The sequence below is a fragment of the Babylonia areolata genome, chromosome 22 (assembly GCF_041734735.1).
Source record: "Babylonia areolata isolate BAREFJ2019XMU chromosome 22, ASM4173473v1, whole genome shotgun sequence".
Taxonomy (NCBI): domain Eukaryota; kingdom Metazoa; phylum Mollusca; class Gastropoda; order Neogastropoda; family Buccinidae; genus Babylonia; species Babylonia areolata.
Window position 1 is genome coordinate 12,700,792 of NC_134897.1, and position 24,286 is coordinate 12,725,077.

Here is a 24,286-nt window from a genome sequence, read left to right on the forward strand (position 1 = left end):
TCCAGCAGGTTTCAGTGATTAAACCTGACCTGAATTAAATTGAAATGTATACCTATTTGATTATCACCAGTTTACTTACGTAAAACTCGGCACCTTTCGTTGCAGTTCTTCTCTAAACGATGCATGTCAGGCTGTGAAGTCTGTGGAATGCCAGACGTGAGGTGATAGATGATTAGGTCCAAGGTTCGATTCCGATTAAGATTTGTGGGCGGCATTCCCGGGAGAGAAGATAGCCGATTCTGTGATTGCAGTGGTTTTGTGTTTAGATGTGTGTTTTCAATTTGCATGGTAATTCTCTCTCTCTCTCTCTCTCTCTCTCTCTCTCTCTCTCTCTCTCTCTCTCTCTCCCCCTCTCTCTCCTTCCCTGTTTCCTGCTCCTCTTCTTCTGGAGACTTGAAATTTCACCAGAGACATTCATTTTAACGTATTGCCTAATTTTCTACAAATCAATTTTCCTCTTGCTGGAAACAAAGCAATTTATTTTGGCTTATTGCCCAACTCTGCACTTGCTTTGACAGTGTCGTCGATGAACAATTTGCAATTAGTGGATAACGACGCGATAAACAACCACAAACTTATGTTTTATATCACCTAGATGTTGGCCACAGAAAAGCTGACCCATTTGTCGGTGTGGGCGTATGGTAAGCAAACGAAAATAGACCAAGATAAGCAATACAGCCTAATCCAGTAGGTCAATCTCACGTGAACAGCATAAAAGGCAGAACGCTGAATACTTTATTTTATTTATTTTTTTTTTTTTACGATTCGTTGCAGGCTATATATTCTCTTGCAGCAGAAGTAAAAACGCTAGAAATCAGTACAGAAATAAGCAGTTAGACAACCGACTGTAGAAATCAGTACAGAAATAAGCAGTTAGGCAACTGTCTTTTCCTCTCATTTTGTTTTGGGTGATAAGATAATCATCACTAGTCTAGTGACACCCTGTTTCATTCTCCTCGCAACTTTCCAATTCCATATTATCCATCCGTTTCAATCACAAATCGCTGATTCCAGAATTTATGATTTTATCTAAACTCCACTGGAGTAGAATACGCAGGAAGATCACACCATCCATCAAGAAACTGATTGATTGATTGATTGATTGATATGGATATTTATATAGCGCCTGTCCTCGGTCGGAGACCAAGCTCTAAGCGCCTTACACACACGGAATCATTTACACAACAGGCTGTCTACCTGGGTAGAGCCGACTGACGGCTGCCATTGGGCGGTCATTATTCGTTTCCTGTGTCATTCAGTCAGATTTCAGGCACGCACACCTACACACTGAGACAAACATGTAACATTTAACATTTTACGTGCATGACCGTTTGTTTATTTACCCCGCCATGTAGGCAGCCATACTCCGTTTTCGGGACTGTGCTTGCTGGGTATGTTCTTGTTTCCATAACCCACCGAACGCTGACACGGATTACAGGATCTTTAACGTGCGTATTTGATCTTCTGCGTGCGTACACACACGAAGGGGGTTCAGGCACTAGCAGGTCTGCAAATATGTTGACCTGGGAGATCGGAAAAATCTCCACCCTTTACCCACCAGGCGCCACCGAGATTCGAACCCGGGACCCTCAGATTGAAAGTCGAACGCTTTAACCACTCGGCTATTGCGCCAGTAAACTGAAGTTTCTGTTCTGGTCTGGAGAGAACTGGTCTGGAAATCATCTGCGGTGCCCCGACGACCCTCCACTGGGTCATTCGATAGGTAAGGTGAAGGTGAAACTGAAACTTGCAAACTGAAATCTCAGCAGTATCATTAATTGTCTGCATGGGGAAAAATACGTCATTAGTCTTAATTACGTCACTCATGACGCAAATTAGATAGAAAAGAGGTGGCCTAAAGTTCAATTTGGAAGAAACTGGGTTGGCCGTGTTCTTAAGGGAATCGCTTGTTCGCTGATTGCGCGGGTTTTGTGTTTCGAGTTAAGTTGGTGATTTGCAAAGAAATAGTCTTCCGATTCAATGGCTGTCTGTCTCTTAGCCATCCTCCCACACTCTCTCAGTGTCTCTGTGTCTCTCTCTGTGTGTCTCTGTCTCTGTCTGTCTGTCTGTCCCCCCCCCCCCCCCCCGCCCCCCCTACTTCTCCGTCTCTCTGTGTTTCGTATATTCTTGTGAAGCTTTTCATGTTGTTTACCATTCGTTCGAATCCAGTTGTATGTCGTTTAGGGCTGTTTTTAAACCGGTGTTTTTCTCAGTGGGAAAGATCTTCGCGCTGGTCAGTTAGCTACGTGTGTAAAATAAAATGACTAATGTTAGCATAACCCATCAGCAACGTGATGGATATTCGTCTACAGATGTGGTGATAGATGTGCAGATAATAGGTGTAGATGTCTATGAATTTAAAGATAATGTGGAACCCTGGTGTACCACGAATATTTAGAAAAGTTTTTTTCAGTTTCACATGGAGGCATCACTGCGTTCGGACAAATCCACATACACAACACCACATCTTGGCAGATGCCCGGCTGACCAGCAGCATAACTTTAGGGCATGCGTATACATTTGTGTTCCAGCCAGAGTGGATTTCTTTCACAAAATTTTGCCAGAGCACAACACTAATGCTGCCATGTGTTCTTTTTCAAAGAGACAAATGTTTGCTGCACACGTTTCATCGTCTCATCCGAATGACGAAAACACTCAGTTTGATTCTCCAGTTAAACTAGGGAGAAAGGGCGAGACCGAGATTCGAACCCAGACCATCACGGACACTGTGTTTGCAGATAAGCGTCTGAACCATTCCATCACCTTCCCCACAAGAAAAATATGATATTTGTGGATTGCATAATGTGTTAATTTACGCCAGACAGACAATTCTGTTAAAGATTTAAGTAACCCTCTTTGTCCTTTTCTTTTTGAATGGGAAGAAATATAGATATTTTCGTCAGAACTGTACGTTGGAAATGTCATACAATTTAATCAGCCAATGTTAATGGCTTTTGTAAACAAAAATGGTCCAGATACTTCAAGCAAAACAGTTGAAAAGGTCAAACACAAGGTTTAATCGACAGTTCTTTGCATTCAAATTCTAAGAGTAGGCATACCAAAAAACGTTTTGAGAAAAGCAGAGAGAGAGAGAGACAGAGACAGACAGACAGACAGACAGACAGACACACACACACACACACACACACACACACACACACACACACACACACACACACACACACACACACAGAGAGAGAGAGAGAGAGAGAGAGAGAGAGAGAGAGAGCAAATGGCGTAATGTACTTCAACGAAGGAAAGATAAACCAAAGTATTAGTGGGGAAAAGATAACAGAAAAAGAATGAAAGTCAGAGCGCAGTTCAGTTACACAGTCTTGCAGGGCTACACAGTCAGTTTATCATTTTTAAACTGATATTTACAGTGTCAGTAGAAAGAAAGTTGCAAGAAAGTCCAGAACTGAAAACACGTATAGATATTTTCAACTCGTCCTCAACCAACACAGAGACGAAGAGATAGAGGGACGGGGAAAGAGAGAGAGGGGGGGGGGGGAGTGAGTGGGGACGGGGAGAGAGAGAGAGGGGGGGAGGGAGGGAGGGACGGGGAAAGAGAGAAGGGGAATAACAACAAAAACAGCAACGTTTGATGCCATTCGCCATGCAGTCCATTCGGCATCGTGACAGAACACCGACACAACGCGACGAGGAATCAGTTACATGGAAACCGGGACAAAATGTCTTTCTCCTCCTCCTCCCCCCTCCACCTCCTTCCACCCACGATCACATCATAAAATGCAATGTCACTTCACTGTGTACTCTGTCAGTCCATGAAACAACCAGCCCAAGAGAGAGAGAGAGTGTGTTTGTGAGAGAGGGAGAGGCGGGGCCGAGGGTGGAGAGGTGGGGGAATAACAAATAATCTGCATTCATCAATGTTCGTGTGCTCACCAGTCGACCCTCCCCTCGTCCTCTCCTCCACAAACTCTTCTCTGTCTCTGTTGTTGCGGCACGTATTGTCGACCCTGCATGTATTGTCGCCGGCGACAATACGTGCAGCTCTCCTGTATATATTGTCGCCCTGCACATATTGTCGTGCAGACCTCACTGCATGTATTGTCGCCAGTGTTTTAGAGTAGAAACGATGATAGTATCATGATGATCACTATGATAAAGGTTATAGTGGGTGCGTATGAGAGAGAGAGAGAGAGAGATTAAGATGAAAGCCTAAATGGCTTTAATTTTAGGCTCTGGCAGTATAAAAATGGTAATAAATCGAAGATGAAGATGCATTTTATTTCTAAGGGAGATAGAATAAGCAATCAATTGTTTTATTTTTTCATCCAGCTCTCAAATAGGATAATGTCAAAAAGAAATGATATGAAGGAAGACCACAAGATCATTGGTTTGGTCCATCTATTTATCGGTTTGTGTTTACAACCCATCCGCTCTTGACTTTTGCGATCGACTCAAGATCCCGATCCTACTGTGTGAGGACTTGTGATGTGACTTTTATGACCCAACGTCGTGCTGTTGACAAGTTGTGCCCTCGAAGATAACACACACACACACACACACACACACACACACACACACACACACATGCACACATGCACACACACTCACACACTGACATACGCACACACGCCAAACACATCCGCACACATATACCCCCACCTCTCCCATCACATACCCCTTTTACATGATAAACACGAATGTACTCCTGAACACACACACACACACGAAATCAGACGCGCGTGCGCACGCGAACACGCGCACACAACATAAACATTAACAACAACAACAACAACACACAACTATGATAAGAAGAACAACATGACACAAGGCCAAGCGCACTCCAACTGTGCAGGTTTTTTTTTTTTTTTTTTTTTTGTAGTGGCATATTTTGCAGAAGGGCGACAATATGTGCAGTGAGGGTCTGCACATACTGTCGCCGGCGACAATATGTGCAGGGCGAGAATACATGCAGTGAGGCCTGCACATAATGTCGCCAGCGACAATACGTGCAGAGGGGCGACAATATATACAGCGAGGGCTGCACGTTTTGTCGCAGGCGACTATACATGCAAGGGCGACAATACGTGCCGCAACATCTGTCTGTCTGCCTGCCTGCCTGCCTGCCTGTCTGTCTGTCTGTCTGTCTCTCTCTCTGCTCTCTTTCCGTTCCCCACCCCTCTCTACCTTTCACACTACTTTGCCCACCTCCTCTCTCTTTCTCTCCTCTCTCCATCTCTCATCGTTTCCAGTCACCCTCTCCTCTCCCTTTTATATTCTACCCCTCCCCTCTCTCTCTCTCTCATATGCGCGTGGAAAGAAAGAGGGAGTGGAGAGAGAGACAGACGGACACACACACACACACACACACACACACACACACACACACACACACACACTGCTCTGTATCTTTCCCCACCACACACACACACACACATACGCGCGCACACACATACACACACATCATTCATCACTCTCTGCCCAATACCGTTCCCACCACCACGCTCCGCCCTCCACCACCCCCACGCCCCCACCCCCCTTTTTTCCTCGTCTAATATCACTTAAAGTGAAAGACGTTAAACTGAAGACTACTACTACTACTACTACTACACACACACACACACACACAGACACACACACAGACACACACACACACACACACACACACAGAAGTATTGAGCTCTTCAGAGAGTGAGTGAAAGCGTGTCAGCATTCAGAGAGCGGGCAACCAGAAATGAAAAACCGGAATTGCCAACACTGTGACAAAAGGAGGCGAAAAAAGTAAGAATAAGTTTGCAAATGAAACGTTTATATATGGCCAGCTGTGTTCGCCAAATGCAACGGTTTTAATTAGAGTGCAGCCAGCAAGAGACACCCTTCGTGTGTTTGTCCACACGGATGATTTTGCGATAAGTCTGCACCGAAATGACCGACATGTGATATGGCTGAATACGTTTGTTTAATGAGTGGTTTTAAACATGATAATGATGATGAGGTGCAGGGTTCATTCTTTTGCTGTATCATCATTGGATTACCTACTGGTGTACAAACATTACCATCTACAACATTTTCATGTTTAGTGGATTCCATTCAAATACCTAGGTATCTGGTGAAATGGTACCATGTGAGCAAATCAGATGTACTATAGTAAACATACTTGTTAAGGTAAATCATGATTAATACAGCATTACATTCCAGGGACACTGTCAAAATTGATCTTTGAACAACACACCAATATGAGGGACGTATAAGGGACAAAATCCTTTATGTATAGGGTTCCGAAACATTGTGAAGGAAAACAAACACCCTCAGTCTGAATATAAATCATGGATCTTGTCGAAAAAATTGTACGATCCGGTGAGTGAAAATATCGATACCGTCCAGGAAATGTCCCAGGGTGCTAACCTGAAGTGGGGGCTCCACCCTAGCTGAACACTGGTGGAGACGGGAGAGATTCATCTGGACAGTAACTGGGTTCGATGTCCATAAAAACCCCGCCCGCCTTTACTCGATCACACGGGTCGCTTGCGAGGGGAAAGGAGAAATATTCCGAACTGTCAGCTTTTACGTTTCAAGTCCAGGAGGCGAGGTTTTTTCCCCTTGTCAGTTTCCTCTGCGTTTTGCCAGTCTGTGTGTGTGTGTGTGTGTGTGTGTCTGTGTCTGTTTGTGTCTGTGTATGTGTGCATATTGATGGATAGGTCATAGACAGATAGGAGTCTTTACACGTTACAATGTATCGTCACACATACGATATTTATAACTTGCATTGGACTTTTTGATTGATTCGAACGGGCGATGGTGGTGCTATTTTTTGACTTCGTGGCTGGGTTTGTGATATAGGGGGAGAGAGGCGTTTGATTTATGAGCGATTTTCAATATGAATATTTTATGACATTGTGTTTCTGACTTCGCGAAGTTCATGGATCAGACGTTTAAAATAATGATTTAGTACATATGTAATACAGCTCATGATAAAGTTATTACGGTGCCTTATTTATTCATATTTCTATATTTTGTCTGTTTTTTTTTATTTTTTTTTTTACTTGAATTAGATATTTCGTTGTTACGATGATGGTAGGTATTTGCTTATAGGTGTTGTTTTTTTGTGTTTTTTTCTTCTTCTAAATTCGTTGACATGTTTTCCTTTCATTGGACGAAATTTATTGATTATAATCCTTTCCCTCCCGTCCACCCGCACTCCCCTCGCAATTTCCTGTTCTCCTTCTCCCCCTTCCCCTCACAAACCCTTCCTTCTCTCTTCCAATCATATTCTCCTCCACATCCTCTACCAGCTCGCCCTCATTCCCCCCACCCCACCCCACCCCACCCCACCCCCCTCTCTCACACCTTCACGTTCCCTTCACGCTGTTCTGTTCCTTGCAGTCTCCGTCAAAAGTCCATCTCCGCTGTGTCTTCTGTCGTGTTTTCTGAGCTTTTCATTGCTGCATTGTTTACTTGTTGACTTGTTTACCCTTCCATTGCTCTGTGTGTGTGTGTCTCTCTCTCCCTCCCTCTCTCCTCTCTCTCTCCTCTCTCTCTGTCTCTCCCTCTTTCTCTTTCTTTCTCTCTGTCTCTCTTTTCTGTTACCCTTCTCTCCTGTCTTGTTCCTCCTCCACCTCCACTCCATTCTCTCTCTGTCTCTGTATGTTTCTCATCTCCCCCTCTCTCTGTCTCTGTTTCTCTCTCCTCTCTCACTCCCCTCTCTCTCAGTCTCTCCCTCTTTCTTTTTCTGGCCCTCTCTCTCTTTTCTGTTTCCTCTCTATCCTGTCTAGTTCCTCCTCCACCTCCACCCCATTCTGTCTCTGTCTGTCTGCCTCTCATCTCTCCCCTCTTTTTGTGTCTGTCTCTGTCTCTCTCACTGTCTCTGTCTCTCTCATTATGTTTCTTCTCACCCCCCCATCTCCTCTACCATCATTCCATCTCCACCACCCCAGACTCTGTGTGTGTTTCTCTCACTTTCTGTGTCTGTCTCTCTTTATCCGCCATTCTTTCTCTTCATCCATCCCATCATCATCATCATCATCTCTCTCTCTCTCTCTCTCCCATCCTTCCTTCTCCACCACCCCATACTCTCTAGTGTGTTTCTCTCACTTTCTGTCTCTGTCTATCTCTTTATCCGCCATTCTTTCTCTTCATCCATCCCACCATCTCTCTCTCTCTCTGTCTGTCTGTCTCAGTCTCTCTCTCTCCTGTTACCTCTCTCTCTTGCATTGTTCATCCACCACATCCACTCCATTCTCTCTCTCTCTTTCTTTCTTTCTTCTTTTCCCCTCTCTCCTGTTTTGTTCCTCTTTCTACTTCTCCACTCCATACTCTGTTTGTCTCTCTGTCTCTATCACAATCTGTCTCTCTCTCTGTCTCTTTTTCTTTTACTTTTCTCTCCTGTTCCTCCTCTTCCTCTACCCCATTTTCTCACTCTCTCTCTCTCTCTCTCCCCCCTCTCTCTCTCCCCTCTCTCTCTTTCTCACCCCTCCTCTCTGTCTCTCCCGCAATTTTCAGCTACCCATCTCCCCTGTCTTGTTCCTCCTCCTCCTCCTCCTCCTCCTCCTCCAACCCATTCCGGCACGAGACATCCCACTTGCAGACACTCACAAATGTTCTTTCTCTCCAAGTGCTGACACCCTGTCCGACCTTTGCAACTTGCCGCCATTCCTGGCAAGACAGCCAAGCTGATTGGACGAGCCCCGAGGGCCCGGCGACCAGTCAGAGCCTGCAAGACTTGATGAAGGGTGTGAGTCATTCATCAGGGATGGCTTGTATAAATAACCAGGATGGAGACGGACAGACATTCAGAGAGCTCAAGAAAGGCGGAAGATTCGGCACTCAGAATTGTATCACCCTGAAGGAAAAATATTTGAGGCAGTGTTACCCGTGGAGGGAAGGGTGGGGGTGAGGTAGGGGGGAGCAGAAAGAAAATGCGAAAAACGTGCTGTCAGTCAAGCACGAAGACCTTTAAAAAGGTACCGACAAGCAGACGTATAAAAAGAAAAGAATACCACATTCCTGCATTGTTGGTTGGTTGTGTATGAATATTGTGGCTGTGAATATTTTCAGAAAAGGTTTGACTTGACACAGAAAGGAAGCAAGACAAGGTAGTATGTATTTTGCACGCGTGCACACGCACACACACATACGCACGCACTCGCGCGCACGCGCGCATGGGGAAAGAGAAGAAGGACATGAATACTGGGATGAAGAACCCACAAGTATTTCGAAAAGCCAAAGGTTCTGAAGGTACGACTCTTCATGTACCTCTCTGCCAAATCTTGAGTACAGGTACTGTCGCAGACCGTCGTAAAAGACAAAAAATTACCAGATGCAAAGACATGCGACCGGCACGAACCAGTGCTCAGTTCACGCCCCCAACGAGAGAGAGAGAGAGAGAGAGAGAGAGAGAGAGAGAGAGAGAGAGATCATTATGTATAAAAAATTAATCATGACCCTTAGAGCATTTATCTAAATAGAGACGCTAACCTTGGAAACCGTACTTTGGGCGAAGGCAACATACTGCCTCCTTCTTACACATTCTTAAGTTATAACGTTCACTCTTTTCAGAAATTGGTTTTCACGATCATAATCATCCGCCCTTTAGAGACAGCAATGCTTTCATTACGGGGCTGAATTCGTAACTGGTGTACTTTTACGGTTGGTATGGCTATACGCAGCATCATTTTATTTAGTTTGCTTTCTTTTCCATAACCCACCACATTCATGTAAAAATATTTGGGTCATTCAGAAATTATGATCTTGTGACTGGTAACGCACACACAGGGGGCTAATGCAGCTGCACAGCTGTTCGTAAGTTGAGCATATAGATTGAAGTAATCTCCCTTAATCCGCTTAAGGCGCTGGCGAGATTCGAACCACGGAGCTCACGGACCCTGAGGTGGATGACGAGCCAATCGGCTGTCTGTTGTTGCACGTGCCACTGCCTTCATGTAAATTGTCACTTACTGTCCACTCTGCACGTGCGTTATGTTTGTCAGAAGTCAGGCTTAAACAGTGTGTGCAGCGTGGTAGTTTGTGGTGTTTTCAAACAGGCTTCGGAGAAAAAACAAGAACGAAAAAACAGTTGAACAGCAAGTTAACACTGTAACCTGTGGCACAAAGTTTAGAAACAAAGGAGAAAACCTTGTTTCCAGAAAACAGTCGTGTGATACTGCCATGCAGCTGTCAGCATTGCTAATTAAACTGCCGTTCCTTTGTTGTTTCTGAACACCAGTGAACAGTTTCGTACTGACGAGAGCTGCCGTGGAATATTTAACAACGACGCTTCTCTTAGAAATGCAGCAGATTAGAATAAGGAGGGTGCGCGTTGGGGAGGGGGGAGAATGGGTGGGTGGGGGTGTATTCTCTGGGAAAGGGTGTTCGTCCTCGACAACTGGAAGCAGTTGCTCAGCAAATGGCAGTAGTTTCTGTGACACCGGTGCTGTGTAACACCTACAGCCAAAGTGCAGGACGTCACAGGACGGTGCCGGTGGGGAATGAACAAAGGAAGAGAAAACAACACAAAACAACAAAGCGAGAGCTGCATATTAGTCAGAAGGCGTGTTCGCCCTGACACCTCTTGAGGACCTTGCCCCAGACAATTAGGTTGTGGAGACAACGATGGGGGACATGTAGCGCTGCCAAGCTGACAAATGGGCCACTGAACCCCGACCCCAAAGCCCCACCCCCTTCCCCCACTCCCATCCCTTGCAACAGTCTAACGAGTTCTCGGCCTTGCCCCGCTGACACTCGGAGCCTGTGAGGTGAAGTGTTGGGCTGAAGGAAAAAAAAGTGAGTGAGGGACATTGTGTGTATCTGTGTGGTGTGTATGGCTGAGAGAGAGAGAGAGAGAGAGAGAGAGAGAGAGAGAGAGAGAGAGAGATTCAAAAACTTTATTACTCAAGGATAAAGATTTTAGGCATTGCCTAGTCTTCCAATCTGTCCTTGTGACAACAAAAACAGTAACGAGAGAGAGAGAGAGAGGGAGAGAGAGAAGACATCAACCTTTGATAACATGGGTTCAACATAAACCTTTCCGGTTTTTTTACATACTTAGGGGGACAAAAAAAAAGAAAGAAAAAAAAGAAAGTCATTATGTAACACGTAGAAAACGAAGTGCATACTAATCCAGAGGGAGAGAGAGAAAGATAAAGGGAGAGAGAGAGAGGGAGAGAGAGATGTCTCGTGAACATAACTTCTTACCACTTTTAGAGCAACATTACCCTGTTTGTACGCAACATTTTCCCAACCAGTGAAGATGTAACTCACAACATATGCTTTTCCTGTTTCTCTAGCCCAGCCGATCTCTAGGGCCGTCTGAGGGCAAATGACATAACATGAAAATAGTGTTTAAAAGTCGTGCAAGTTGAAACTGTTAGGGAGTAAACTGTCGCCTTCTGAATTAAATCAACAAAATGTTATTAATATTTCACGCCAAGGATTACTAGGCTTTCTGGTCAAGGAACACAGTTGATAAAAGAAATCGATTACTACTACTACTATTACTACTGCTGCTGCTGCTGCTACATAATTATGCTGTTGCTGCTAATGCTGCTTCTGCTGCTGTTACTACTACTGCTGCTGCTGTTGCTGCTACCACTACTACTACTACTACTACTGCTGCTGCTGCTGCTGCTGCTGCTGCTGCCATTTTGTTAACGATTTGTCAATTCCAAAAGTCGAGAACCCGCCGAACTCAGTGAAACGTCGAACACCAGGAAGAACACATTACAGTCACACAATGGCTTCCAGTTCTTGTCTCAGTGGACTTTGTGAATACGACCACAGAGTGTATGTGGGGTGGGGTGGGGGTGGTAGTGGGGGTCAGAATGGTTTGCCTTGTCTCAGTCAATATCTGAACAGTGTTAGAGAACAGGGAATGGATGATAATGGCTTTTTCTGTCAATGTCTGTGACGCATGCACTACATGGGTCCATGTTTCTGTCTCTGTCTGTTTGTCTGTCTGTCTCTCACTCTCTCTCGCACGCACAACACACACACACACACACACACACACACACACTCTCTCTCTCTCTCTCTCTCTCTCACTCTCTCTCTTTCCCACACGCACCGCACTCTTTCTCAATGTCTGTCTCTGTCTGTCCGTCTGTCTCTGTGTCTATTTATACAAAACATTTCAGCTGCGATCAGTTATAACTTCACGTTTTACTAAATTCATTAAGATGATTATTGAAATGCAGATACTGCATTGTTGTACACCGTGTACCCCATTCATGAGGGGCAATGGCCTTACATGAATAAATCATCCACCCACCTATCCAGCCAGCCAGCCATTTATCCATTCATCTCTCTCGTCTATGGGATTTTCTTTTTCGGTCTTGAACTTCGTCTTCTTTTACATTCTCTTTCTATTTCCCCCCAGTGTATGTAAAACGAACCTACCTCTTCCCAGGACAACTACATTCACGACACATCCGGTAGGGGACAGAATGCGTGCGCCACGAAGATTCATCACTTAAAAAATACCACGCATATGGACATAACCGTTCTTAATGATACGGCCGCCACAAATAGCCTCGCTCTCGTTCCTCATTTGCATTCATACATTCCACGTGCATACAGCCACGGTCTCCTCCCTGTACGAGGCAGCGGGGTTTCTCATCAACAGGGAACAGAACCCATTTCCATTAGCCAGCACTCGAGACCTCTTGTCTGGAACAATCCATCCGTCGGTCACAAAAGTGAAAGGTTGTTGAGGAGCCGCTCGGAGCAGCCACCTTGAATACCAAACAGAAACGTTGATCTGCAATTGGTACGAGCACAGTCTGAGATCTCCCCTTCGCGAGAAATGACTGCATTGTCGGGACGGCTGCTGGAATTGTGTCCACTAATTCAGTCAACGTGGGTCGAAAGAGTCCTTAGACATTTCACACACTCCTCGAGAAGGATAGGTGGATGGTATGAGATACAGCGTGTATACACAGTAGGAACCAGAAGAAACAGAGCTTTGTGGGGATTTTTTTTTAGATGGATCACTAACACTAAAAGCTTCTTTACTTCTTGATTTAAAAAAAAAAGAAAATAATGGGATTTGGGGTTGGGTGTGGGCAGGAGGTGAAGCAATAGGCTATATTGTTGAAACTGAAAAGGCGTCACCATAAGAAGAGATGAATTACGTGGCTTTACAATTATGTATTAATGGATTTACTCGTCTAAAGTAGGCCTGTATTTTGGTGGATAGGGACCACAACCCAGCACACAACCTAAAACTTTAACCATTTTTAGGAAACCGTAAAAATGGACGCATGCAGCACTTTTTTTCCATCGATTAAAAATGATATTGATCTCCCGAAGAGTGGCGGTTATAACGGCTGTCCATAATCGCACTGCCGATTTGTTTCAGAAATGACATTGAAGACCTTAAGATTGACTCTGATGTTCTGTTGGCTATTGACTTTCACATTACAATGACGTCATTGACGTCAGGTCGTGAGATAGATTGCCGTGACGTAATGCTGCATATTTTGTTTGTGACATGCTGCCTAATGCAATGATGTCTTGACTATTGCATTGCAGTGATGTAGTGTCGATTGTTGCTTTACAGTGTTTTGTGTGATATTGGCTACTGCATTACAGTGACGTCGTATGGATGAATCACAGTGACGTCATGGTTATGTCTTACAATGACATCATATTGACCGTTGTGTTGCAGTGACGCTGTGCACGGAGCCGACCTTCGACATGCCCGTGGTGAACGTGACGGTGACGGAGAAGGAGACCGCCGTCCTGCCTTGTTCCGTCAGGTTCCTGGGCATGCATCAGGTGACCTGGCTATCCTTGTCACTGTCCTTTTACTTCTTCGTCTTCTTCTTCTTTTTTCTTTGTCACTGTCATCCTTCTTCTTCTCCTCTTCCTCCTCATTCTCTTCTTCTTCTCCTTCTCATCATTATCTACTCCTCATCTTCCTCTTCCTTATTTCTTCTTCTTCTTCTCCTACTCTTCATCTTCCTCCTCCTACCCCCTTCTTTCTCCTCGTCTTCTTCTGCTGCTTCTTCTCCTCCTCCTCTTCCCTCTCTTCTTCTCTTCCTCACCCCCTCCTCCTCTTTTTCTTCTCCTCTTCTTGTTCCTCCTCCTTCTCCTCCTCCTCCTCCCCCTCCTCCACTTGTTTATCTTCTCCTCTTCCTCCTCCTCCTCTTTTTCTCCTTCTTCTCATTATCATGAACACCCTCGCCTGTATCGTTATCGTCAACGTCGTCTTCGTTTTCGTCGTCGTTGTCGTCATTATCATGTCCATGGATACGAAGACACGCATCCATTTCAGCTTGGACTTGGGTTCTCATCTGGCGATTATAACTGGTATCGTCGTCATCACCATCTTCCCCATTGTCATCATTAGCAACATCATTATATGAATGTAACTACTACTACTACTACTACTGCTACTACTACTACTACTACTCAAAAGTATGCAGGCAGTTTTTGAGGAAGTTGGTGCGTCTTCATTATCCATAAACACGTCGATTTACAATTTTGGAGAAATAGGTATTTATTTGATGTACATAATATAATCAGTTTGGAATTTTTCTTTTCAAAGAATACAAATGAAAATCTCTGTCCAGCATACTATTGATAAAATACTATATTTTGGAAATATTTTGTGCACAGAAAATGTTTGTTTGAAATTCATATATAATTATTGTTAAAGTTTGGCTTTGCGTGTTTGTTTGTTTGTTGTTGTTGTTAATGTCGCTGCTGCTGCTGCTGTTTTTACATCTGACAGTAGCATGAAAACATGTTTGTGTGTAAAAGTGGGGCTGCTCCCATTGAAAATAGGCTTCGCCATAGTCTGGCGCTCCCTTTGTCCGGTCTGTCTGTACGTTTATATGTCAAAGAATGAAAGTGGACTTTTCGACGGAACTTTGCTGCCAGGGGCAAAATTACCTTGCTGCAGTGGATTCTTTCACGGATGCTTTGTAGTCTCCCACTAAACTTGAGCACCCAGACGGCCAAGCTGCTGACGGTATTTTGGGGAGGGCGGAGGAGAAGAGGGGGTTGATTTGGGAATGGGAGTGGGAGAGGGGGAGGGGCTGGACTGGCGGTGTGTGGGATGTGGGTGGAACTCGGCCCTCTCGGGACTGGAACCAGACACTGAGATCTTTTGGCTTCCTCGCCGAGTACGTGATGATCTTGGCCACCGCTGTCCGTTCGCATGTGTTCCACATCGAAATCAAACAGGTTTGCGTGAAATTGCTGTCCTTGGACAGATGCGCGGACACATGCGCTAACACATAATGTGTGGGCGCGCGCACGTATACATGCATACACATTAAATGGATGTGTGTGCTCAAACGAATGAACGAACACACACACACACACACACACACACACACACACACACACACACACACACACCCGCGCGCGCGCGCGCACACACACACCACAAAATACGGAAAGTTACATTCGTCGATTCCTTTAACTTGTCCGCATACGTCTTGTTCTTGATTGTTCCTTGTTTGGGTACGGCTTAAACAAGCCATGCTTAATGCCCTTCCCATACTTCTTGTGTTTGTGTGGTTATGCTATGTTGTTTCTTTGAATAAAAATCGTTTAAAGCAAAACAAAATGCACGAACGCGCATAAACCACGCACGCATACACGCACGCACCCCAACCCCCATCCTCCACCACCGCCACACAAACCAAACCAAACCGAATATTTTGTCAGGTGGTGTGGACGGACCAGTCGTCCACGCTGCTGACCTTTGAGGACCGGCGGATCATTGACGACGAGCGGCTGTCCTTGGAGCGTCCGTTCAGCAAGGACTGGAACCTGCACATCCGGGACGTGGAGTACAAGGACCAGGGGGTGTACAACTGCCAGGTCAACACCGTGCCCGTCAAGATCAAAACTGTCAACTTGATTGTGGAGGGTGAGCGAGGGCTCTGTGCTGTGTGTGTGTGTGTGTGTGTGTGTGTGTGTGTGACGGAGAGAAAGACAGAGATAGAGACAGAGTGTCACAGATGGTTCTTTCGTTTTTTATTTTATTCTTTTAAATTTGAGGAAGTGTCTGGGCTTGTTCCAATGTACCTTTTATTTACCTGTGTGCTGGCTGAATCGGTAGCGTAAGCATCACTGATTTGAAGTTGAGTACCTTGTGTAATGGAGAGAGTTACTACTCTTTACTATTTGTTAATCATTTCATCATTATTTGTTAATTTCCAGTTGAAAAACCACCGAGGCAGCCATGTGTTTGTTCTGTATTGTCCATGTGTTCTGTGTGGCTTGTTCAGGATTAAAGAGGCTATGCCAGTCTTGAATAAAAGCTAATTTGTGTTTGCACATTTCTTGTCTTTGCTGCTGTGTGCACATGTCAAATGATCGGTATAAGGACATGCCCGGCGCTTCCTTTTTGAGGAAGTGTCTGGGTTTGTTCCAATGTACCTTCTATTTACCTGTATGCTGGCTGAATCGGTAGCGTAAGCATCACTGACTTGAAGTTGTGTACCTTGTGTAATGGAGAGAGTTACCACTCTTTACTATTTGTAAGTAATATTAGTCCAGGAGATTGAGGGGGCGGGTTGCTGCTGGGGAGGATTGGGGAGGTCACTGTTGGCACTAATGAGTGTGTGTGTGTGTGTGTGTGTGTGTGAAAATAATGTGTCGAAGGCGAGTCAGATTTTGATTATTCAGTTCTGAGATGATTGACGAGAAAGAAAAAAATAGGTGATTTTGATGATAATGTTGACGACGACTGTGGAAGTGGTGGGTAATGTGGTAGTAATGACAGTGGTGTAGACGGTAGCCTACGTATCTTAGATATATCTCATTCTGATTGACTGACTTCGTAACTGTTCGGACATCTTGTATATGTGCTGCAATGAAAAATATCGACCATACTTTTTTGCGCGTTATTTTGAAAGTGTGTAGACGTAAAACCCCAAGCAATGAAGTTGTGGCGTGTCTGGACAAACTACTCATTATAACAACAGTGAAAGTCAATTTGATTCATATGCTGTGTATCAATGCATTCAAAATGACATCGATTCCAGCCGCAAGGCAACGACACTCATCCCAGCTGCCTGTCTGTATTCCTGATGGTACGAAACTAACCTTACATGACCAGTGTAACATTGTCCGACTTCATCGCTTTCCATGTCGTGCAGAAGGATCATTATCCTGGGAACCCCCTTACCCCACGTGTCTGCATCTGCATCTCAGACCTGCAGCATTCCGCTTTGTGTGCAAACAGTCCATGGGGATTCAATGTAGAAGCTGGTCTGAGGGGTGGTTAGGACAAGATAGGACTTTGCTGGTGGATTTAAAGTGACAGTAGAAGGCTGTGTTGCACGGAGAGAATTGTACACGTTGTTTTTGGTCTCGCGGTGCATGGTGAGTTGAGGCGGTTCTTGTGTCGCGTGTGATGTATATCGCGCCGTAGTTATTTTCCGAGACAGTATCCATGCATGTTAAAGGTTTGGATGTTATGATTTCCATGTGATACCAGTGGCGGGGGACGCATTGAAGAGGCCGTTGAGAGGTACTGTTATGTTGAATTATGGGGGATCATGGGTGTGGGTAAGTTAACCTGCCTCCTTGTTATGTAGAATAATGGGAAATTGGTGTAGGTAAATTAACCTTCTCCCCTCATGGAGTGCCTTTCAGTCTCTCTATCACCTTGTCTTTCAGTCAGTCTTTCTCTCACTCTTACTCTCTGTCTCTCTCCGTCCCCCCTATCCCCTCTCTTTCTCATCCTTTTCCCTCTCCTTTGCTCTTTTTGTGCTTTTTCTCTACCTTCCTCACTCCCGCCATCTCTCTCTCTCTCTCTCTCTCTCCCTCTCTCTCTCTCTCTCTCCCTCTCTCTCTCTTTAGCCCTCCTTCTCCCTTTCTTGTCTTCCCGAATGAAAACTGGAAGCAGTTTGTGCATAATGAGGGCAAAGAAGTAAAAAAGAATAGTCTAACACAGACAATAACACGAACCTTGAAAACACATCTACGGATCGAGGTTTCAGAGGCCCGACTACCCATCCCCGCTCCCTTGCTTTCTCCCTCCCTCTCTACCCCTTCACCCCCTCCCCCCCTGCCCCCCATCCGGCAAGTGAAGAAGTAACAGTTTGGACAGTTCACACACACACACACACACACACACACACACACACACACACACAGACACAGAGCCAGACATCACATTTTGCCGTATTTGATGGAAGAAAGGAAGGGTTCCCGTTTTCCTTAACGTATCCCAGCATGCGTCTCACTTCCGATCACGTGACAGACTCCGTGGTGCAAAACGTCTCTCAGGATTTCAGGGTGGGGGTGGGGGGATGGTGGTTCCGGAGGAGTGTGGAGGGTGAGAAAAGGGAGTTGTATTGGTGGATGACACGTGACAATGGGTGCAGTCACGTGAACGTTGACGTAGGATGACGAGATGGGCAGCGGCAGGAAGCTGAACTGTCCGCCAGACACGAATGTCAGTTCGGTATTCAGGTTTTCAGAGCGCTCAGTGGTGAAGGTGTGGTCGTGGAGACTGCACGTAGGTGATGCTGTGGAGAAAGCTGGAAAATAATATGAGTGTTGCTGTTCATGTCTTGTCTTCTTCTTTTAGTGCTGCTACTATTGCTGCAACTACCTCTTTCTGCCTCTCTACTACTACTACTACAACTGCTGCTGCTGCTACTACTACTACGACTTCTACTATTGCTGCTGCTGCTGTTGTTGTTACTGCTGCTGCTATTGCTTCTGCTTCTACTACAACTGCGCTGCTGTTACTACTATTAATACTATTGCTGCTGCTGCTGCTGCTAGTATTACTACTACTTGTACTACTGTCGTTCTCTGTCACTCTTCTACTACTACGACTACTACAACAACTACTTCTTCTACTGATGCTGCTGCTTTTGTACAGCAACAACAACAAGAACTACTACTTCTGCTGCTATCTCTTTCGCTTTCTCTCTCTGTTTCTTTGATCATGAACACATTTCGTTTTTTGCTTGAGATGGTGTGTTGAGAGCTAGAGGGAAAAACCAGAAAGAAGTATAGAACGCCATAGAATTTAGATAAGATTCGTTGATTGAGTTTCAAGGGGAACAGAAGTCGCCCCAACTGATCAGTCCCAGCAAGTGGAAGGCTAACAAGGTCACACAACTTTCCAGACATCATCTTTGTCATGTCTGAAAGAAAGAACGGATGTCACTGTCTGGACTTATCCCAGCAATCACTGCAGTTCCGGTCACGTGACGTCCGCCTTGAGCAGTGTTCTCACAGAACGATAAAATTTGAGCAGGAAAAAAAAGGTATGACTGTACTGTTGCTTCAAGAGTGACATGTACGGAGCGTTGGATCTCGTGAGAGAGGGTACCACGGCAGTCAAATTGTTGGTAGCAGTCACTTTCCCTCGTACACTGAGAGTTAGACTGTTTCAGTCAATAGGTCAGATATTGATCACGACAAATCTGAACGGTCCTACACGAAGCCAGATTGGCAGATCTGTTTTGGGCGTGAATTTTAAGGTTTATCGCGGTATGACTTGCAAAGAAGTATGGGTCCCTAAACATGTAATGTTGCATAAAAAGATTGGGAGAAGGAGTTTTGAAAAGAAGAAGAAGAAAAGAAGCAGTTCGTCTCTGTTTAGTCCCCCACCTTTCTGTATTATGTTCTCTCCATCTATCCCTCTCCTCTTCCTTCCACCTCTCTCTCTCTGTCTTTGTCTCTGTGTGTCTACCTGTCTCTCTCTCTCTCTCTCTCTCTCTCTCTCTCACACACACACACTCTCTCTCTCTCTCTCTCTCTCTCTCACACACACACACACACACACACTCTCTCTCTCTCTAATATCACTTCTTGTCCTCACCGTTGTGGGTTTTTTTTTTTTTTTTTTTTTTTTTTTGTCAGAGAAACAAGGAGAGTCGTTCATGAAATCAGTACTGACATAACATTCGTTCGCTGGATGGAGTCTAACCGGTCTACACTGGTTGCCACATGTCTTGTCCTGCAGCTGGAGAGAGTTATCCAAATAACACAACTAACTCAGGGATGTAGATACCGTCTTTGTTAAAAAAAAAAAGAAAAAAAGGAGAGTAACACAGGGATATAAGTACCATCTTTGTAAAATTTGAATAATTAACACAGGGATAGAGATACCATATTTGCAAAAAATTAGATAATTAACACAGGGTTGTAGACATCATCTTTGTCACGTCTAAGTCGCAACAACAGCAGGTCTTTTTCTCCATTTAATCTTTTTCATTTTTGCCAAAATCTTACAAACCGTTTAACACTCATATTGCTCTGTTCACAAGCGTGATAAGAAAAGATGTGTTTTATTGATAAATGGATAATAAACTCGGACGGTCTCTAACCTTTCTCCTCTAACGAACCATCTCAATATCCACACTGCCGCACACTGTTCATTGTTTCTGTGCGTCCGTTTCCCCTCTCTTTTTGTGACATTTGATTTGGGACAGTGTTTTCTATATTTCCATGGTGATGGTTGGGTTGAAGAAGATGTTTCTGTTCCGGTTCATTTAGGTTTGGGACAGCTTGACGAGGCTGTTGAACTCTCGTACTGGCAGTGCTGGTAACGAAAACTTGAGTACCACTCCCCAAGACACATTCTTGAAAATGGGTGACCATCAACTGTGTAGTCCCAGTCTTCCCGTTTGAGCCTGTAGCATACTCAGTGCTTGGTAGGCGCTGGCACGGGCCGAAACAAACAAACAACACCTGTGAAGGGTCTCGAACCCGTGCCCTCCAAGTGAAGCTAACCACTTCAGCATGGCGGCTGGTGACGGTTGGTACTTTGTGTCTTTCTCTTCATCTACAGTCACATTGGAAACCATTACAGCAGTGCAATACACGTATGAGGTTCCAGCACGGAACATTTCCCGAGGGATGAGTGAGAAAGGAAATGACTGCTGGCTGATCAACAGTGACAGCAGAGGACGACTAGATAGCCTGGAGGGTAATGGAACGGTGGTCACGTGCACTGGTGCAGAGAAAGGCAGAAAGACAGCTGGGCTTCATGGGTCATTTGGCGTACACATCCAACCCGAATGGGGTCTTCATACAGATAAATACACGTGTCACTTTGTGGTTGGAAGTTTCGTTGTGTAGTCAGTTGTGAAATAGGTTTGGCGGGAACCATGTACTGGTAATATTGTGAGGAAACGGGGAGGTAAAAAGAAATTGTCTGCTCTTAATTCTGTCTCTGTCTCTCGTCTCTGTCTCTGTCTCTGTCTCTATCTGTCTCTCTCTCTCCCCATCCCCCCCACACCCCTACCACTCTCTCAGGGAACATAGTAACAGTCTGCAGCCCGTCTCGCTAACTGCACTGAAGAGCTAACCAAGTTAGACAACTCCAACAAGGCACCAGACACATCAGCTTTGTAATGTCTGACAGATGGGACGGGTCTCCTTGTCTACAACGTGCATCTTCATTGCAGTCACGTGACAAGACACGTGCACGTCTCTCGATATTTCATCGCGGAATAAAGTTATGAGGTGTGGTAAGGAACAAAAAGAACTGTTCCCTTAGTTCGAAAGTTACAATGATAGCCTGATGCATGGTAGACACGCTGGTCAGTGGAGAAATATTCGAGGCAGTCCGATTATTTTTTTTATTTTTTTTATTTTTAAAGAATATGATAATAATAAAACGCGTCGTATCTGATTAGGTTTGTGAACAGAACAATATGCATGCTGACTGGTGTGGGGTTTGGTTGGATGGTTGTTTGTATGTGTCTTTGGTGAAGATAACCTCAAGTTAGCCTAGTAAACTGGGAATACCCTGAGAATAATAACATAATTTCTGAACACGTTTATTTATAAACAGTTTCATTGTCACTTATTTCTGTAGAGTCGACACCGACATTGATTCCGCCATATCCTTTTTTACTTCTTTTTTTCCGTTTTTCGAAGTAAACCAGAAACCTGGGTTTGTTTTTGTCTCGTTGAATATGATTTTGGATTTAAAACTATTCCACGTGATGTCTGTTTTGCTGTATTTTGGGAGTGCACCTCACTATAGTTCAAAGCCTTCATGTTTTCTGTTTTGTTCTTTTTCCTGTCTTGTGATGTCTATTCATTTACATTTTGGATGTGGTTGGTTTGGTGTTCAGATTTTTCCAGGGGCAATTATTTCTTTTATTTTGTAGAAAAAAATAACATTACTTTGCAAAAAAGACATTTAGGCATCGTCATTCAGTGCAGTCTCTCATTATTTTTCCAATTCAGGGTTTGAAAAAATCGTATTGCGGTGCATCACCGCCGCCACTTCCACGTGAATGTTTGAAAACTCCACGTGTCGTTTTTGTTCCCAGCTGAAAGAAGAAAAATTGTGGACAGTATCGATGGTCAGCAATGCTAGTTTTTCATAATTCCTTATTGTTTACAAATAATTTACTGTTTTATTTACATTTTCAAATGGTGTTTCTCTCTTCTGTTTCCCTCACAGTTCCGGCTAAAATCATCGAGCATCTCTCGACCGAAAATCTCGTGGTTCGCGAGAACGAGAAAGTGACGTTGGTGTGCAACGTGACAGGTGTGCCTGTGCCGGAAGTGACGTGGTACCGCCACATCAGCGACCAGAAGGGGGTGGAGAAACAGAGTGAGTTCTGCAAAAACACGGAGCGTAAGCAACAAGTCTTGTGGTTTTTTGGCTCTGTTTTTGTCCGCTCAGCTGTCTGTTTTGTCTGTTTCCTGTGTTTATTTCATTGATTATATTTGTTGGTTTATCTTTTGGAAAAAAAATCATTTGTTAGATTATTTATCTATTGATATACTCATTTATTTAGCTATCTATTTACGTATTCATTCATTCATTCGTTCGTTTATTCGTTTATTTGTTTCTTTCTTTTATGTTCGTGTCTGTTTAGGTACGGAATAGCGTATACTTACATTTCTTATATTTGTTATTATTTGCTAAAATTTATGTGCTTAATTATTTTCGCCTCTTCTCGACGATATTCTATAGAGAGAAAGAGAGAGAGAGAGAGAGAGAGAAGCCTATATTGCTACTGCCTATTCTCGCCCCTAACCCTCCCCTACGAAATACCTCTCGTTTTACGGTCTGTCTTGTTTGAACATCAGTAGCTCTTACATTACATTGTTCATTTTTAACAGACCATCATTCAAATTTCATCGTGTGTAAACACCAGCTCACTTTTATGTGCACAATGATTTTACGGTCATAAATGATGATCAGACTTCAAATTAATTAACACAGATTGTTCGTATTTTGTCAGTGAAAGGCACCGGACTTATATAATGTTGGGTGCCTGTCATGATATACTGCTCCAGACGAGTGAAGTGATTAGGTTTCACGAAGGTAATACATAATTTTCAAGGATCACTTCCAATTAATATCCGACCAGACTGACAAGAAAACTATAAAGTTTTATACAGTGTGTCTCAACATTGGTTTAGCTGGCGCTTTTTTTTATTTTTATTTTTTTTTAACAATGTAGACATATTAACGAAAATGTCACGAGCTCAGGACACGTTCAAGTTATATTTACTTAATCGATCCGTCTGTCACTTCAGACATGTCTCAAGCTTGCTCGGCGTATTGTGACTGAAAGCTTTTCAAGCAAAATGTCGGGAACAACAGCCGCTGTCTCTATGGATAACAAGATAACAAGTCACGGCTTGTCACCCACGCAGCCTGTTGTCAAAAAAAAAAAAAAAAAAAAAAGAGGCAAGCCAAATGAAGAAAAATAAAATCACCAGATTTTAGAATCCCAGAGATAAGTAAAATAAATATTGTTTTTCTTAAAAGGCAAGACAAGCTTTTCTCCGAGACTAATTTTCAATAATATTCTGAACTGTTATTCATCAGTTTATCAGACTTTTTTCTATAATATTCTAAACTGTTATTCACCAGTTTATTAGCTTATTGTTACTTCGATGAGGGGATGGGGGAGGAGTATTTCAAATCCATCCCCTGTGCATTCCGTGTGGTTTAGCACTAGCACCGCCCATCCCTTAACCATCGTACACAGCCATACCAGACGTGTTGGGCCGCAGTTCAAGCGAAAGCAGTTCACGGGAAGCTGTCGATGTTAGATCGCCATGAGGCCACTCAGAGAAGGAGACCCTGCACTGCTGCGAGTCTCTTGAGAGTTTGTTCTTCAGCGCCTGTTATCAGTCAGCACACGCAGGAATCCTCCTCCTGCTCATCCTTTTACCAAAGACATGGATTACTTCGTCACAGATTGAGTAAGGTGAGGCATCTGCTTCCCTTTTTTTAAAAGCAGATTTGGAGTTGCGTATATGGATCAATCCGCCCGCTTTGACGTTTCATTGGACTGTGGATTGACCGGACACACACAGCAAGCAAGTAGGCAGACGACCTGAACCAAACTATCATCCA

The 24,286-nt window shown here is 44.3% G+C and overlaps 1 protein-coding gene across 1 annotated transcript in view; it reads left to right on the forward strand.

The window, feature by feature from the left end:
- Window positions 1-595: 595 nt before the first annotated feature.
- LOC143297514 (uncharacterized) overlaps window positions 596-24,286 on the forward strand; it is a 43,514-nt gene continuing 19,823 nt past the window's right edge. Inside the window, exons 1-4 of the mRNA XM_076609914.1 lie at window positions 596-641; window positions 13,631-13,740; window positions 15,643-15,847; window positions 22,370-22,522. Of these exons, the coding sequence (XP_076466029.1) occupies window positions 596-641; window positions 13,631-13,740; window positions 15,643-15,847; window positions 22,370-22,522 (514 nt within the window). The remainder of the gene's footprint in view (window positions 642-13,630; window positions 13,741-15,642; window positions 15,848-22,369; window positions 22,523-24,286) is intronic.